The sequence below is a fragment of the Bos indicus x Bos taurus genome, chromosome 5 (genome assembly GCF_003369695.1).
Source record: "Bos indicus x Bos taurus breed Angus x Brahman F1 hybrid chromosome 5, Bos_hybrid_MaternalHap_v2.0, whole genome shotgun sequence".
Lineage (NCBI taxonomy): Eukaryota > Metazoa > Chordata > Mammalia > Artiodactyla > Bovidae > Bos > Bos indicus x Bos taurus.
This window is the reverse complement of record NC_040080.1, coordinates 96287058-96306011: the sequence shown is the minus strand read 5'-3', so window position 1 is coordinate 96306011 and position 18954 is coordinate 96287058. Positions and strand designations below refer to the sequence as shown.

At 43.9% G+C, this 18954-nt stretch overlaps 1 protein-coding gene across 3 annotated transcripts in view; it reads left to right on the top strand.

Annotated features, from left to right (window-relative positions):
* PLXNC1 (plexin C1) overlaps window positions 1–18954 on the top strand; it is a 153280-nt gene that overhangs the window by 28769 nt on the left and 105557 nt on the right. For all 3 annotated transcript variants that reach the window (XM_027543151.1, XM_027543152.1, XM_027543150.1), the window contains 2 exons: window positions 5343–5477; window positions 9595–9695. In XM_027543151.1, the coding sequence (XP_027398952.1) occupies window positions 5343–5477; window positions 9595–9695 (236 nt within the window). The remainder of the gene's footprint in view (window positions 1–5342; window positions 5478–9594; window positions 9696–18954) is intronic.

Below are 18954 nucleotides of genomic sequence, written 5' to 3'. Positions count from 1 at the left end.
ATTTTCCTCACCAGGCTATCTTTCCCGTGGATGGTGTTGTCCCTGTTATACAGCTAACTGTATGGTGTGGAAGTCTTACACACTATACATTTCAGGACTGTAGTTTGTTTTTTATTTATTTATTTTTGCATGCAACGAAAATCCCAAGGCTAGTTAATAGGCTGCCTTGAGGCTTCAGGAAGATGTCAACAGAAACAATATGTTGACACTAACTGAAATCCTGCATCGGGAAAAATTTGTTTTCTACACAGGCTGCAGCTGGAAAAATCTGAAGAGCCCTATAAAATCTTGAATGCTAATAAAGTATGTTTTTCATTTAATAAATATTTATTGGGCACCTTTTTTTATGTGCCAGGACCTTTTCTGGGTGCCAAGGATACAAAAGTGAACAAAACCGACAATGCCCCTACGCTCTTGGTGGGAAAAGAAAGACAGGGAACGAGTAAATGGATTAATTAGTGGTGAAGTCATTACACAAGGTGGTAAATGCCATGGAGAAAACAGAGTGATGGGTAGAGAGGGACAGTGGGGTACCATAGAAAGGTGACCAGGGAAGGCTTCTCAGAGGTGACTTTTGAGACTCAAAGGATGAAAGGGTTTATGAGAATATACATGGCAGAGACTCACATTGACTTCAGACTAGATCTATAACAAGCGTGTATCCTGGAAGCAACAGATGAAAATCCACATCATGCCCGAGGAGTGTGTGTGTGTGTGTGTTGGAGGCATTTTCTCTTATGCAAAACTCAACCCATTTTGGGTTTCTGTGACTCACCATTACTTCCTGCATCACTTCACTGATCGTGTTCTTTTCCGAGGCTGCCCAGCTCCAGTCTTGCTGGCTGGCTTTTCTGTGTTGAAGTGGATGTGACTTTTGCAGTTAGAAGATCTAAGTGTTCTCTCAGCGTCCGCCTGCTGGGCTGGGGTTGGGTGGGGTCAGAGGTGATATTAATAGAAATCCGGAGGAGAAGGAGAGCCTTCCCCAATCCTCTCCTGGAGTCATCTGAGAGAGATGAGAATCATGCTGAAACAGAGACCCCAGTCTCTGTGTAGTTTGTGGTTTAGTAAAATTAAAAATGTGATGAACATGGAAACTTCCTTGGGGCTGTGGAGAGCATTCTCTGCATAATCTAGCAAAAAGAAAAACATTTGACCCACTCATCCTCAAACACTTGAAATTTAGATTGTGTGTATGTATTTTTAAAGACAATGTATTAGCGTTGTTCAAAACTCAAAAGAACCAAGAAACCATGCAGTGTTAAGTCACCCATTCTTGACTTCTGGGGCAACCAAATACCTCTCTGTAAAATACAGATATTTTATATATGTCTACAAGCAAAAGGGGGAGGATAGTCTTTTCCCCATTTATTAAACATATATGTTATATATGTGTATACATGTAGATATATATATTTAACATAGCATTTTGAACATATAATACATAATATGTTTGAACATATAATACGTAAAAAGCTTTCTAATTCTTTTTATTGCTAAATAGCATTTATTGTTTGCACTGTAGTTTACTTACCTGGATCCCTACTGTTGGGTACTTGGGTTGTTTCAGTCCTTTGTCGGAACACACAATGTTGCAGTAAGTCCCCATTACATCTGTCATTTCACATATATGCTAAGGGCTGTGGGGTCTAAGGATATGTGTTCTATAATTTTGATAGATGATGCCAAATTACCTTCTGGAGAAGTCTTACTCTCATCAACAATGAAGCATGTCCCTTTAAACCCAGCGTCTCTAGTTATTGTGACAAGCTTCGGTGTTGGCCACTCAAGGTAGCTTGTTCAGGAAACTGGCAAATCCTGGCACAAGTACACATTGGTAATTTAAAGAAAAAAAAAAGCAATTTCCCTGCCATAGTTCCAAGTTTTAGAGAGAATACTGATGCCTTATCTCCAAGGGATCTAGTAAATAAATCTGTATTGACCCAAATAAGATCTTTCTAGCCCCTACTCATCTGCATCCATCATGCTCCAGAAATAAATAAGCTCCAGTAACAAACAACTGCACGGCAGCTCTAACTCACTGAAAGTGGATACATGATATGAGTAAATAAAAAGTATGTTTTTATTTACTTTTAAATTTTAAAGCAAATCCAAGACACTATGTCATTTCACTCATACATATTTTATTATACATGTCTAGGAAACTATGATCATTTCTTTATATCACCACAACCATAAAGCTGTTATCACAAATATTAATAGGAAAATTATAATTAAGTGAAAAGTGAAAGGGAAGTCGCTCAGTCGTGTCCGACTCTTCACGACCCCATGACTGCAGCCCACCAGGCTCCTCCGTCCATGGGATTTTCCAGGCAAGAGTGCTGGAGTGGGGTAATTCTCCAAGAATTATCTAATAACAAGTCTAAATAACTAAATTTTCCTTATTGACTCAAGAATGTCTTTTTAAAATTGTTTTCTTCAAATTGGTATCTGATCAAGATATCTGAACAAGATCCTAAAATGACACTGAGGTTGGTCTGTTTCTCTGAGTCTGTGTGATCTCCTCTTGTCATTTGGTTCACCTCCATTGACTTTTTGAGGAAGGGAAGTCTGTGGTCCTGTGGAATGTCTCATATCGTGGATTTGGCTGTTCACATCCTTGTGGTACCATTTAGCTTGTTCCTCTACCCCTTCTGTTTCCTAATGCTAAATGGATGTTAGCACTAAAGGCTTATCAGATTTGGCTTCAGCTCTATTGGCAAGAATGCTTCATAGGTGTTCCTCCCAAATGATGGGTTTTATCCAATCAATTTGTAAACAGAGATCTGAACAGCAGGTTTTCTTCTCCTGACTCTAACTTCTATCAGTCTTATTTTTGTTTATATCTGACTTCTGTCTCTTTCCTTCTATACAACCACGTTCCAAGAACCAGATCAGCTGTTTGCATCTGAGCTGATTAATAAGGAATGTGAATTAGAGATGGGAAGACAGGAGCCTGGCAAGTCCACACTTGGTCAGTCCCTCCCCGAGGTCTCCCTTGGCTCACCGTTCTCTGTAGGCCAGAGTCTCTAACAGAACTTTCCCTGATGATGGAAATGCTGCCTATCTGCACTCACAATATGATAACCACTAGCCATATGTGGATAGTTATTCCTTGAAATGTGACTCATGTGGCTGAGAAAGTGAATTTTTAATTAAATTTAAGTAGCCCTGTGTGGCTACTGGCTACCATATTGGATGGTGCAGCTGTAGAGTCATTTTTCAATGACTTGGGGTACAGACCTTTCCCAACTCCCTTGGGACCTAAATATTGCTTTTCCTTTTTTAAAAGTCATATTTAATGTATTTAGTTACATTGATTTTTTCCAGAGCTGCCACTGAACTTCACAGTTCATGTGCTTCTCATGAGCTACCAGTTACACCAAATCCACCCAGGTTTGACTCAGAACAGATGATGGAAGGAAATCACCATCACAGGACAGGTCCAGATCCTGAGTGCACGCAGGATGCGGTTCCATCTGCCAAACTGATAAGGAGCCTATGGTTAAATAGCAAAAACGTGCTCACCATCAGGATGTGCGGCACAGGCATGTTATAGCTCAGTAGATGTGTTGTAGACTTTGAAAAGAATCTCAGGTGCCACGTTTTTGTTTTTGTTTTTTCAAATTATATGCCCAGTGTAACTGATGGCCACAGTGGTAGAGAGATGAATGAATATAGATGCTATATCTGGATGTTTTCAAACTGACAAAATGCTGAACATCCTCACTTTGAAAAGCATTGTATTGTTTGGGGCAAAGGGGTGGATACAGAGAGGATTAGGACATGGTGCCTACCCAAGAAGAGCTTGCAATCTAGTAATAGATTATTATCCATCGAGTATTGATTATGTGCTAAGCATTGTTCATAATTCTTATCTGGTCCTACAACAACTGTGTATAAGGAAAGCATTATGAGTTCCATTTTAGAGATGAGGAGATTGAGGCCCAGGGAGCTTCAGTAAACTCCTAGCTCAGAGTAGCACAGCTACTGGAAGGGCAGAGCCAGGAGGCAAACCTGAGACCGAACTACCGTTCTGTTTCCCCAGGGTTAGGGTGATAGTCACCCGAGCAGCCTTCCTAGCCATGTTTCAAACCACACCTTCTCACCGTGTCACTCCTATGCTCACAGCCCTGCTGTGGCTCCCTGTCTCTTACCCAGAGTAAGAGGCAAAATCCTTACACAGGCCAACAAGAACCTATGTGATCCATCCTATTACCTTGCTGTCCACTCCCTTCTACCTTGCTTGTTTTGCTCAGGTCATACTGGTCTGCTCTCATTTTAGGGCCTTTGCACCAATGGATTGCTCTTCTAAGAGCATCTTTTGTTCAGATACCTAAGTGACTTGCTCCAGAATCTCCTGCAAGTCTCTAAATGAATGTCGCTTTCTAATGAAGCTTACATTGAACATGCATCTTCCATCTCATTTTACTTGGACCTGTATCACCTGCTAACATATTTTTTGAATATCGGAGTATAGTTGATTTATAACTGTGGATTAATTTCCAGTGTACAGCAAAGTGATTCAATTGTACATGTATAAATCGGTTCTTTTTCAGATTCTGTTCCTTTATAGATTATTATGAGATATTGAATGTAGTTCCCTATGATATAAAATACCTGCTGGTGTATGTTATAACTTTATAATTCGTTGTTAATTATCATTTTGCCCCTCACCCCACGCATGCACATGAATATAAGTTCTATAAGGGCAGAATCTTCCCGCCATTTGTTCACTGCCATTTTGCAAACATCTAGAATGTGCCAGAATAATATAGTGGATGTTCAGTAGATATTTATTGACAAAAGATGAGTGAAGCTCAGGAATGGCCAGTTTCAAAGCCACACTTATATTTGATGTATAAACAAGTACCTACTTGTTTAGGCCTGCTAAGTTGTCCTGGTTACTTTAAAACACATAGCCATGCAGACTCACATAGGCAAATCAGAGTAACCCATGCAAATATCTGTCAAACTGACTGCCTTCAGTTTTAAGATCACTTGGCATAGCACTAGTGAAGCTGTCACTGTAGCGTCTCATAAGGCCCCTGTGGTCAGAAATTGTGGACAGTGGGCTTCCACATGGAAGGATACTGCCCCAGCACTGAAGAGTGACCTTTTGTGTGTGTGCATGCACAGCTTTGTCCCCTACAAAAGCAGAGATACCAAGCTTGTCATCACTGGCCTTGAAGGCTGAGACGTGAGCCGATGGTGAAGGAAAGCAGCATCCCAGCCAGTGTGCATAGTGAGGAAGAAAGGGTGTAGTCTTAGGATTAAGCAGTAAGTTTTGCCACCCTGAAATTCAAATTATTTAATGGACGTTTTATTTCTTTTTTAAAAAACAGGTTATTCTCAGTGAAAATTTGGCCTCGAATTGTCCAGAGGTTATCTATGAAATCAAAGAAGAAACACCTGTTTTCTACAAACTTGTTCCTCATCCTAAGAAGAATATCTACATCTACCTAACAGCTGGAAAAGAGGTAGGTAGAAATACTAGTTACCATTTCTGTCTTATGAATACAAACTGTTTGACTGATGCCATTGTCCAATGGTAAAGCTTGTACTTTGAACTACTGAGTTTAAACACTGCTGCAAGCTCTGAGAAGACCTGCCGTGGTTCACAGGCATGGAATTAAAAACCTTACTGTCAGTAAGTAAGCAAGAAATATTACCTATTTAGACAATTTTATTATTGGCTATATTTCCAATGCCAAGTTTTTCAGAGAAGTGTGTGCTTGCAAATGGGTGCATAATCAGCAAGGTAACTGAATTTACACATTTATCATGTGGGCATTGAATGGTTAGATGCATTTATGAATATGCCCAATGGGATTGGCTTTGGAATTTGGGGTTAATATCAGGCCACAGTCTTATACACATTCATGAACCAGGAAATATATGGCACCCACCCTCCGTCTCTTAATTTATCTGGCTGTTTTAGTTTTTCTTCTTGCTTCTGCTTACTGAAATAAAAAGGATGCCTTTTTACATTTTCTTCAGTTTTAAAGAGCTTTCACCAAGGGAAAGAGGAGGGGAACTAATTATTATTGAGTTCCTACCGATGCTGTACTAGTTACTATTCCAAAGGGAGTCTCTCTAGATGCATAGAATTGTACACACAAACTCACCAACCCCAAAATATAATAAACAATGTTAACAAAAGCTGTCAATAATGTAGTGAGATAAAAATTACCCTTGTTTTGTATATGGAGAATCTAGGACTCAGGCTAAATATCTTTTCATGGATATATACATATAGGGCCTTGTCAGGGGTAGGACTTAAATTCTACGCTGATCTTGAAGCCTATGATTGTTGTTGTTCAGTCACTAAATCATGTCCAACTCTTTGCAGTCCCATGGACTGCAGCACGCCAGGCTTCCCTGTCCTTCCCTACCTCTCGGAGTTTGCTCAAACTCATGTCCGTTGAGTCAATGATGCCATTCAAACATCTCATCCTCTGTCACCCACTTCTCCTGCCCTCAATCTGTCCCAGCATCAGGGTCTTTTCCAGTGAGTCAGCTCTTCACATCAGGTGGCCAAAGTATTGGAGCTTTAGCTTCAGCATCCGTTCTTCCAGTGAATATTCGGGGTTGATTCCCTTTAGGATTGACTGGTTTGATCTTCTTGCAGTCCAAGGGACTCTCAAGAGTCTTCTCCAGCACCACAGTTTGAAAGCATCAATTCTTCAGTGCTCAGCCTTCTTTATGGTCCAACTCTCAAATCCATTCATGACTACTAGAAAAACCATAATTTTGACTGTACAGACCTTTGTCAGCAAAGTGATGTCTCTGCTTTTTAATACACTGTCAAAGCCTGTAATAAGTAGGATCAACCCCAAATTTGTGAAAACCAAACATTCTTTCATGGTTGTTTTGACTCATGACCATTTGAACATACAAAGTGCAAAGATAACTGAGACTTACATAATTACATGATGAATGTCACATGCTCTCAGCCCACCCCCATTTTTCATTCTTTTCTTCTCTATTATTCTAAGCAGAGCAGCAATGACATCAGTCTCCATGTACTGGCCAAGTCACAGAGATGATGTGCAAGCCATTTAGAGCTTCTGACTTTCCTAAAAAGGCATTATTGCCCTTTGCATGTTGAAAAGGCAGCTATTCAAAATGACCACGTTGAGATGGCCAGTGAATCTCATATACCTTTGTTCTTCACCATACAGAACCTTTGCAAACAGCTTGCTTCAACATTTAAACACTGTCTATTATATTTCTTCCCCCAGGGCTCCCATAGTTGAAAGATTTTTGTCTATTCAACAAACTGCATTTATTAAGTAACAATTCCCATTCTCAGGCTTTATTTATCAAGGGCATCTCAAAACAGCCACTCAGAGCGCTGACTGTGCTACCACAGGGAGCTGATAAAATTCCAGCTCAAAGCAAAGACACTTGTAGCCTTGCTTAGTCTGTGCATGTTTTTGTAATCAGCTTTTTGAAACATTACAAATAGCTCATAAATCCTTCCCCCAAATCCCAGACTGTAGGCCGAGAACCACAGTGAGAATCACCAGTAGTTGATAGATTCTCACTTTCTGAAGGTGAAGAGTTCTAGTCTGGCCATTCAAAGCCTGAAGACCTGGGAAGAGTTTTCTACTGGGCATCAAAGCTGGCTATTCTTACTTTCTTCACTTAGATTCACTGCTGGAGTTCCTATTAGTAAGACTCTGGTTTTCTGGTTTAGCCAAGATAGGCCCTACAGAGGCAAAACCCAAGGAAGATCCTTCCTCAACTCTTGGGGAGATAGGAACAGACAAACTGAAATGCCCTGGTATATCCATAGAACACCTGGTCATTAAAAACAACCACATGGGGATAGCTACATTGTTGTGGAATAACTCCTATAATGTGTTAAGTTAGAGAAGCAGGTCCAATGTAGTAGTTATGGTGGCCTTTCTTTAACATGGACTTCCCTGGTGGCTCACACAGTAAAGAATCTGCCTACAATGCAGGAGACCCAGGTTTAGTCCCTGGGTTGGAAAGAATCCCCTGGAGAAGGAAACGGCTACCCGCTCCAGTATTCTTGCCTGGGAAATCTCATGGACACAAGGAGCCTGGCAGGCTGCAGTCCATGGGGTTGCAAAGAGTTGGACAGCACTGAGCGACTAACACTTTCACTTTTTTTTTCAGAGTAGTTCTCATAGAATGTTCTGGAGACTCATTTTGTACTAAATGTTCTGAGCAAAAGTAGTCCTGAGAGCAGATGTTACCTACTATATCCCTCCTAGAGTATCATAACCAGAGCATTCAAACGCTCTCAGAAGCCTTGTGCCAAGGAAACCTAGTTTGCTTTTTGCCTGTGAGGTTTCACACGTGTGTTGGACCGTGGAAACTTTTTCCAATGTAGTAGCAAGAACCAAGATTTATTGAGTGTGTATTATGTGCTGGGCATTGTTGGTAATAACCCTGTGAAGTCAGCAGTGCCATCACCATGTCACAGGTGAGAAAACAAGGTCAGAGAGATTCCGTGACATTTGTGAAAACACCCCAGAATTACAAAGATGTCCTGTGAACTACAAGGAAGTATCCACATTCTGATTAATTTCGGCTCAGGCTGGTGGCCTGCCTGCTGCATCTGTCAGCCACCCTGGGAACTGAGATGATGGGTGTGGTTATTCTCCACAAAGTCAACTTAAAATGGACTGTTCATTAGAATGGACTCAACTTAGAATGGACTCTGCTTTTCTCACAAACTTCTTCTAGAACTCTCTGTTGCTCTGTATGATTTAAGAAGTTACTTATGGTCTCCAGCAGGTACAACTTGCTGGCTCTGAGTTCTACAGGTTTCCTGACTATCTGCTGTGGGATTTTGCCTGCAAAAAATATGCTGTGTAAGGCTCAGGTCCTCCCTGCCTCCCCTGACCCTGCTTGGAGGCTTGGCCTACCTTTGGGGCCTGGGTTTGCCCATCACCATCTCCCTCTCTGGGGGCTGCTATTACCTGACAACTGGAAGAGGCAGCTCCAGGGGCTGAGAATGATTGGAAAACTCCTCCTATTTCTTTTATTTTCGCCTTCAGTGGAGGGAGTGTGAGCAGTGAGCTGGGAGCTGAGGTGATGGAACAACCCTGAGAAGGGTGTGGAAGGGTGGTCCTCATTTCCATGCCAAGGGTTAACCTCCTGCTGACACTTGGGGTCAGAGCCTGTTGCTTTCCCCTGATGCTCATCTTCAAGGTGCTATTGACTCACTCTCTGAAAACCAGGTGACCTGATTCCATGATCTTGGAAATCACTATTAGCAGATCAGAAAGCTAACTATGTACCTGTTAGCGGAGGTTAATAGAGGTTCACCTGTAAGAACTCTTTAAAAATACAGATTCCTAGGCCCCTGCCCCAGTCCTGCTCAACTTGAGTCTCAGCGGCAGGGGGTCTGGGAATCTGCCCTTTCAAAAGCTCCCCCAGGAGATGCTGATAAACTGCTCCATAGCCTAGGACTTGAGAACCACTGCCCGATGTCATTACACAGACATTCAGCATTTGAGTTGATAAATGTCTCCTCGTGGCCCTTCATCAGATAAGGTGTTGGAGTTTTTCTGGTGTTGCTTATAATTCCATCTGAGCTGCCATCATCTTTATTTTTAGGTGAGGAGAATTCGTGTTGCGAACTGCGGTAAACATAAATCCTGTTGGGAGTGTTTAGCAGCAACAGACCCTCACTGCGGTTGGTGCCATTCGCTACAAAGGTATTTCCTGAGTTTTCTCACCGACTTGCAATTTTGAAACAGTGTGATGCGGCTGCACACTTGTTGCCCTACTTTAAGGATCCATTGCAATGACCTGGGGGAACTGATCTCGGCGCCCACTAAAATATCATTGTGTAATCCAAATGCATTCTCGGGGATGTTCCCAGCCATGACGGTGTTACTGAAATCATTTGACCTGGACGGCTGAGAGGGTCCCCAAGCTGGAAGGGTAGGGGGAGTTGGAGGTGGGGGAGAGGGGATAAGTTGGGGCTGTCAGTTTTTCTTTTACTTTCTGCAGAGTTCTCCAAGACTAGAGAGAGAGAGAGACAGAAGGTTCTCCCTCAGCGGAGATAAAAGAATAGGCATGTTTGAAATGTTTCAAATGAATCCTCATGATGTCACGCATTCGGTTGGCTCCGTGGAAGCCTGATTATTGATGATGTTGTCTCCTGATGCGGGGTACAGCTGTGCACAGGCCTGATGTGCAGTCGCAGTCTCCGGGCAGAATCTGCCCAGCTCGGTCTTGAATTACGATGTTCACGACCCATCTAGGCTCAGGGCGACTTGTAGCAGCTTCCTTGCCATGGCAGCTCCCAGTGTCGCTGGGACCGGCCTGGTTGGATTCACTGTTGCCATGACAACTCAGTACTCAGGCTCTGCTATAGAAGTGAGGAGAGGAGAGCCTGCTGCAGCTCAGGCAGAGGGGAAAAAACACATACACCGTAACAGTGTCTGTCAGTTTGGTGCTTTCAGTTTTTAAAGGTGAAAAAGGATAAGAAAGAGTAGAACAGGGGCAGAGAAGCTGAAGGCTAAACAAGGGGCAATTTGGGGAAAGAAAAGAAGGCTGAGAAAGAGAATTTGGGAAGCTTTTGCAGGGAAGAAGGCAAGAGGAATGAAGAAGTATGGGGAAATACAATGTAAGCCAGAGGTTCAGTAAACAAAATAAAAATATGGGGATGGAATTAATTAAGAGTTCATGGAGGAAGTCTGAAGCTGAGATGCAGCAAGATGCATAATTGCCCTTGCCTTTCACTGAGCTTCCTTACCGGGCTGTTGCCGTCAGAATCACCGGCAGACAAAAGAAGCAGGGCCAGGAAGAGGCTCATGAATAATTGTAATTGGGTAGGAACGTTTTCTTCTTGTGGCTTGCCTAAGACTAGACTTGAAGAAAATTAACTGATCACAAACAGACCGGTATCGCTGCACACTCACTAAGAGGTTTTGCTGTAATCTTTCCAACCCTTTGCACTGATGTAGGTTCTCTGGGTTTGCAGAGCTCTCTGCACGAGTTAATTCAGTAACACTGGTGGAGTTGGTGGTGATGGTCACAGTGGTGATGTGATTAAATAGCCACATGTAGCTGGTGGCCACTCTATGGGCAAGCACAGGTCTGGCATTCATAAGAGATGTCTGAATTAGAGATGTGAATTTGGGGGGTTAATAGTGTTCAGATGATACACGTCGTGAAGTTGTAAGACCAGTGAGGGAGGGGGCATAGGTTGAGGAGAGGAGTAGTTGAAGAACTGAGCTTTGAGTTCAGTGAGCATTGGTGCAGGGTTTAGGGGTCAGGGAGATGAAGAAGTAGAGCTGAGAGAACAGCCAGAAGCGAGAGGAAAAACCAAAGAAGGTGGCTTCTTGGAGGCCCAGGGAAGAAAGGAGGAGGGGAGTGGTCCATCGTGCCAGATTGTGCTGAGATGTCGAGCAAGAAAAGCGAATTGAACCACTGGACTTAGCAGGTGATTACTGCCAACTGTGACAAGGACAGGAAGTAGTGATAAAACTGTAAAGAGAAAATGAGAAGAGGATGGAGCGGAGACAGCTCTTTCGAAGAGCTTTACTGAGAAAGACAGCAGAAACATGGAGCAGACATTGCAGGAAAGTGTGAAGTCCAGAGAGCTGTTTTTTAAGACACATGAAATAACTGTGTTTTAGTGCGGCTGGGAAAGTTCTAGTAGTGTGGGAGAAACTGACAATACAGCAGAGAGAAGAGAATTGTGGGGTGTTGTCTTTCTGCAGCTGAAAGAAAATATGATCTTCTGTGCCAGTGGGGGGCCCAGCCCCAGCCAGGAGCATGGGACCCTTCATCCTTGGTCATGGGAGGGCAGGAGGAAAATATGGGCTCAGGAGCAGGTCAGTGATGGAAGCGTATACAGTGTCTTTTCGTGTGACTTTGCATTATTTTCAGGAATGTATGATGAGTGAGAGCGAGGTGAGGGAGGAAGCCCTGGAGTTGGAAGGGAGAAGTGAGAGAAGGTACAGAAGAGAGAGGACGAGAGAACAGAGCTAGGAAATGAAGAGCAATTGCCAGACAGTGTCAGGGTGCATGTGAGCTCCATGGTCTTGCTCTTGAAGTGAGAGCGGTACTCCTGGTTCTGCTTTCACAAGCCACGTTTGGCTCTGTAGGCATAGCGGTAGGATAGGGGAGAGTTAGATTTAGCCAGAGATGGGACTGGTGGCTCAGTGGTAAAGAATCTGCCTGAAATACAGGAGACACAGTTTCAGTTCCTGGGTGGGGAAGATCCCCTGGAGGAGGGCATGGCAAGCCACTCCGTACTCTTGCCTGGAGAATCCCCAGGGACAGAGGAGCCTGGCAGGCTATGATCTATGGGGTCACAAAGAGTTGGACACGACTGAAGCAGCTAAGCAGCAGCAGGGAGTTTTCAAGAGAGGAAAGTTGCGTCCAGGAGCTGAGGGTGCCTGATGATATGAGTTTGGATACTTACAATTGTGGACCCTGGGCTCCAAGCTGGAAGTGAGGAGGGAGGTGAGGATGGGCGTGAGGGATGGGAAAAGGTAGCCAGCTCTGTGCAGGGGAGACTGTTTTGGGGTTTGAGACTTGTGGGACCTGGGGACCTGGAGAAGAGGTAGTGGTCGGACTACGGGGAACTTGAAATTAAGGTCGCAGAGGGTGCAGAGTTATTGGTCCTGACAAGGTCTGGTGTGGGATTCTGTAACTGAAGTAGGATGGAGGACAAGATCATTGGCAGAGAGGGTTGGCATCTGAGGGGTCACAGTGCTCACTGGGCCAGTCATCAAGAAGGACTATGGAACAATTTTGGAGGGACTGAGGAGCAAGATATTCAAAAAAAGAAATGAATTGCCTATAGGCTGCATGGTCTGTGGATGGTGGTGACAAGGTGGGGCTTGGGGGCCTCTGGGCAGATGGCCCAATGGCTTGAGCTTCAGAGCTGGGGTGTGGGTAGTAGGCTTGGAAAGAAAGGAAGAAGAACCATCCTAAAGAGGCAGCAAGACACAAGGAGGACCCTTATGATGAGGGAGAGGAAGCAGCCAGCCCTTGGTGGGCTGTAGGAATCGGTGTCCTCAGGGAGAGCCTGGTTTCAGAATGAACAAAAGAGTGAAGAGAATAGTTGGAGGAGTTGAAGACTCCAGGGATTTTATTGATGATGGGCTATGATAAAGGAGTTCTAGCCTTCTAGAAAAGGCTGCTCATAGCTTCCCCTGCTTCTGCTCTTGTTCCCTTACCCCTGCCCCAAGAGGAGTGGGCGTTTAAAAATCGCAACCAGATCATTTTATTCCCCAGCTTAAAAACCTCCACTGGCCTCCATTGTAGAATTCAGTCTGACTCCCTTACTCATGGGACCTGAATACAGAGCTTCTAAGAATCAGGTCCTTGGTTACTTGGCCCTTTCTTTCTAACTTAACAATATGCCAGGTTTGTTCCTCCCACAGGGACTTTTCAGCAGCTGTTTCCTCAATCTAGAAAATTCTTCCCCAAATCTTGCCACGGTTGGTTCTTTTCTTACTCGTCAGGTCCCAGCATGCACATCTCCCCCTCTACCAATGACCCAGTCTGAAGAAGCCAAACCTCACTCCCAGTGACGTCACTGTTTTGTTTTATTCTTGGCCCCATCACTACCTGGCTTCCCTGGTGGCTCAGTGATGAAGAATCTGTCATGAGACCTGGGTTCAATCCCAGAGTCAGGAAGATCCCCTGGAGAAGGAAATGGAAACCCACTCCAGTATTCTTGCCTGGAGAATCCCATGGACAGAAGAGCCTTCTGAGCTATAGTCCGTGGGGTCACAAAGAGGTGGACATGACTGAGCAACTACCACACACACGTATCACTACCTGAATGACCTTCTTTCTCTGCCTCTTTATTATAATGTAAGTTGCTTGGGAGCCTTGTCTTGTTCATGACCATATCCCCAGAATCTAGAACAGTGCTTGGCACATGATAGGTGCTTTAAAAATGCATGTCAAATGAATGGAGATTGAGTGGTTGGAAACATCTACCAATGGCAGGCTGAGACATGTTAAGCATGATTAAAACATTCCAGGTTTGTGAACTGATGGCCCTTCCCAGCCATGTCAGATCACTTGGTTTCAAACTGGCTTGGTTCTGCCTAAGATGAAATAAAACTAAGCCTCATATCTGTGACTCATGTTAAGCTCCCAGTACCATTCAAAATTAGGAATTCTAAAGGGGGATGTTTTCTTATAACTGTAGAGCATCCCACTGTGTTTATTTTAAATGTCACAGATTTATTTAGAAAAATAATTTGTTTTCTCTGTTGAGAAGGTTGAGTTTTATTACATACATGTCTAGAAAGTGGATGTGTTTGGGGGTGTGTGTGCAAGAAAATGATCTTAGCTTCCTTTGGATCAAGTGTGAAGAATGGGCATCCAGTAAAAGCTGATAAAAAGCAATTAGACAAACAATGAGCTCAAAAAAGTCTAGTATTTTATTGTTGGAACCTCAAATCCAACCTATGCTGAATTTTTCTGTGTGGGTGGAAAGTGAATTTTTGCAGGCTGAATATCTTAGGTTTGGAAGCAGCTTCTCAGTTTCTCCCATATTGCAAAGCATAGCACATGTGTTCAGTTATGGATTTCCACAAAACTGGCAATCCTGAACCAATGAACAGGTGAGGTTCCAAAAGTTCATTTGCAAATTTGTTTGGCACTCTGAATGCATTTTTCCCATACAAACAATGTCATAAATTAAGGGCTGATTCCCAAGTCAGCCCACAAAATTCAATTTATTTAATTTCAATAAATATTTATTGAATATCTACCAAGAACCCAATGTGGGAAGTGACATAACTAGGTAATATTGGGAGAAATCAGATGCCATTCTTGGCCTTAAAGAATTTACATGCCAGCTAAAGAGATAGACCCATCACTGGCCAGGATTCATTCATTCAGTCATATATCGCATCAACAGATTTCCTGAGCACCTACTGTGTGTTTGGGATACAGTTCTTTCTTGCCCACATGGAGCTTGCAGTCTAGTGAGGGATAAAAAAAAAAAAAGCAAAAAGTGAAGTCGCTCAGTCGTGTCTGACTCTTTGTGACCCCATGGACTGTAGCCTGCCAGGCTCCTCCATCCATGGGATTTCCAGGCAAGAATACTGGAGTGGGTTGCCATTTCCTTCTTCAGGGGATCCTTCTGACCCAGGGATTGAACCCGGGTCTCTTGCACTGCAGGCAGACTCTTTACCATCTGAGCCACCAGGGAAGCCCAGTGAAGGATAGGGACAGTGTTATTAGTCAGGTCTGCTCCAGTAATACTGTGTTAACCAACAGATTCTCAGTGGCTTACAAGAACAAAAATTTGTTTTTCTTGCTCACGGTTCAGCTCCAGTGGAGGGTGGGGGTGGGAAGGGGACTCTTTGTCAAGTTGTAGGTGGAGAGTTTGGTTCAGATCTGCTTCATACGTCTCTCGTCCTGTATGTACTCTCCTCAAGGCAGACAGCAGAAGTGCAGGAACCCAAGCTGAACTCTGTGGTGCATTCAGAGCCTCCACTCATGTCACGTTTGCTGATATTCCATTGGCAAGCAAGCCACATAGCCAAGCCAAACATCAGTGAGGTAGGGATACATACTGCACCTACTCTAGGTCCTTCTATTACAGGAGAGACTGCAGAAGTGGGAACAGTAATTCAGTCTACCCCAATACATCAAGGGGTTTCCAATCTATTAATCTTGATAGGTAAATAGAGAGTAATAATGTTTAGCACAGAGGAAGTGGAGGATTCCATGGAGGCACATTAAAAAAAAAATCTAAATAATAATAGCACATGTTGGCGAGGATGTGGAAAAAATGAAACCCTTGTGCACTGTTGGTGAGAATGTAAATTGGTGCAGCCACTGTAGAAAACATTGTAGAGGTCCCTCAAAAAATTGAAAATAGAACCATCACGTGATCCAGCAATGCCACACCTAGGTATTTTTCTGAAGAAAATGAACACTAATTCAAAAAGATAAGTGCATTCCTATGTTCATTGCCATGTTATTCACAATAGACGAGATGTGGAAGCCACCTAAGTATCCTTCGATAGATGAGTGGATAAAGAAGATGTGGTATGTGTACACAATGGACTCCTCCTCAGACATTTGAAAAATGAAATCTTGCCGTTCACAGCAACATGGATGGACCTAGAGGATATTAAGCTAAGCGAAATAAGTCAGGCAGAGAAAGATATTGGATGGATTTCACTTGAATGTGGAATCTAAAAAAACGTAAACAAAAATAGCAATGGAAACAGAGTCGTAGGTACAAACAGGTGGTTGCCCGAGAGGAGGGGGATGGGGAGATAGGTGAAATAGGTGAGGGGGATTAAGAGGAACAGACTTCCAGTGCAAAATAAATGAGTCATGGAGTGAAATGTACAGCTGGAGAATATATGGTAATAATTAATAATAATTAGTAGTAGTAATTATAAAATGGAATAATGATTAATGATAATAATATGCTGATAACTTTGTATGGTGACAGATGGTACCTCGACTTGTCATGGTGACTGTTTTGTAATGTATAGAAATATCAAATCACTATATTGTGCACCTGGATCTAACAGTTTTATAGGTCTATAATACTTCAATTAAAAAGACAACCACAGGTTCAGTGAAAATGAATCAATCAAAGAAAAGAAACCTAAACTTAAGGTCACAGAAGGCTTCCTGGAGGAAGGAAGCTGAGCCTGAAGTGTGAGCGTCAGAGAGCATCCGGGTAAAGAGAGAGGAGGTGGAGGAAACTGAGGGAACAGGCCATGCCAAGGCCGGGAGCTGGAGGAGCGCTTGGCCTGACGGGCAGTATGGAGCAAGGGTAAGGTCTGAGGAGCGTAGTTAACGAGGATAGATGGGGTGGGGGAGAATGAGTCTTATAGCCCATGTTAAAGATCTGAATTTTCCTGGAAAGGCTTTGGGAAGCCATTCCAGGGTTTCAATCAGAAGGCAGACTGGATCACTTGTGTCGGGTAGAACAAGCATTCTGGGACAAGACAGACTAGAGAAGACACCGCTGGAAACCCGCAGATCACTGAGAAAGTGGTTGTAAACCAGCAAGAGATTGGAGACTGAATTAGAGAGATGATCGTGGGGATGGAGAGAAGCAGGTGGATTTAAGAGCTGGCTGGAAGATAGAATTGACAGGACTTAGTGATTAATTGGATTCCTCCCTTGAGTCTGACACACTAAAAATAGGGCCATAAAATGAAAAATAAAATATCAAGGTGGCCACTGTTTTTCTGGAAGATGTATTCTTTCTCTTTTGATCTAAGTCCTCACAAAGAAAGTAATGATACCCAAGCCTACACTGGATGCCTACTGTGTCTCAGGCCTTGTACTTGGCTCTGGGTGGGAACCCAAAGGATGGGTACCTAAGTTAGATGGAGAAGGACTTCTGAGAGAGGTGGAGCTGGGTCTCAGTTCCTGGGACTTTGCTGTTGAAATGATAGGGGAAAGAGTGCAAGTATCTGGCTTGGGTACCAGAGGGACCAAGGTATTACTGACTGAGCAGGAGTTTAGAAAGACTAGCCAGTTTGGGATGCCCAGCAATGCAGGGGATGACTACCACACTGGAAGGAGGAGTCCAGCAGAGAAAGAGGAGTGCAGACCTGGAGTCAGTGTGTTCAGGATTGAATCCAGGCCCCTGTGTGACCTGCAGGTTTCTTACCATCTCTGTGCCAAATCTCCTCTTCTATAAAGCAGGGCTTCCCTGGTAGCTCAGCTGGTAAAGAATCCTCCTGCAATGCAGGAGACCCTGGTTGGATTCCTGGGCCAGGAAGATCCCCTGGAGAAGGGATAGGCTACCCACTCCAGTATCCTTGGGCTTCCCTGGTGGCTCAGTTGGTGAAGAATCCGCCTGCAATGCAAGAGTTCTGGGTTTGATCCATGGGTTGGGAAGATCCCCTGGAGAAGGGAATGGCTACCCACTCCAGTATTCCTGCCTGGAGAATTCCATGGACTCTGCAGTCCATGGCGTTGCAAAGAGTGGGGCATGACTGAGTGACTTTCACTTTCATAAAGCAGAGTAGTAACAGTACCTCTCTTGGAGGCTTGCTGAGAGAATTAGATGATGTGCATAAAGTCCTAGGCACAGTTCCTCTTTATGGTAAGCACTGTAGTGATGTTAGCTGTTATGATGGCAAAACCCCAGAGGAAGGAGCAGTTGGTTGTAACCAAGGTTGGGAAAGGCTTCAGAGAAGAGGTCACGTTAAGATTGGGTCTTGGGGGAGAGGAGAATATTGGGTCTTGAAGCCTGAGGAGAATTTCACCATGGGTGTGGAGTGAGGGATAATTCACGCAGCAGAACCATCACAATAAGGGTGTGATCTTTTCATTTTATTTTCCTTTTTGGCCGCACAGCCTGTGGGATCTTAGTTCCCCAACCAGGGCTCAAACCCACGGCCCCTGCAGTGGCAGCACAACTGGGCCACAGCGGCAGTCCTGCCAATAGGAGATCTTTTGAGGGAAAGGGCCAACTGGATCATCTCACCCCAGCACTTCTCTGGAAGGAGGAAGTAGATGGGGAGGGGCCGGGAAGGAAAGGTTTCTGAATCTGGACTTTATTAGTTGGTTCTGGAAACTTAGAGAAGAGTTTTCAGCAGAGGACCGAAACAACCATATCTGTGTTTTTAAAAGACTATCCTGATGGCATAGAAGAAGATGAAGTGCATTAAGCCAAGCATTAACCGTGCCACGCTTGCCACTCCTCCCATGGGGTCGCTGCCTTCCAGTATGTTTTATGAAGAGTGAGTTTACCTCCTGTCTCTTCCTGAGTCATCTACTTAGCAGCCCTTTCTCCAAACTTCATGTAGTACCCCACCACCTCTCCCAACACCATCACGGGCTCCACATGGGGTCCCAGTCACGTGACGGAACCAAGCCTGGGTCCTCTTCAGAAAACGTACATGTCAGAAAAGCCACACTCATCTTTATTGTCCTGTCCTGTCCCCACCCCTCCAGAGCATGTGTGCAGGGTGGGGACAAAGCGCTCAGGCATGATGATTTTAA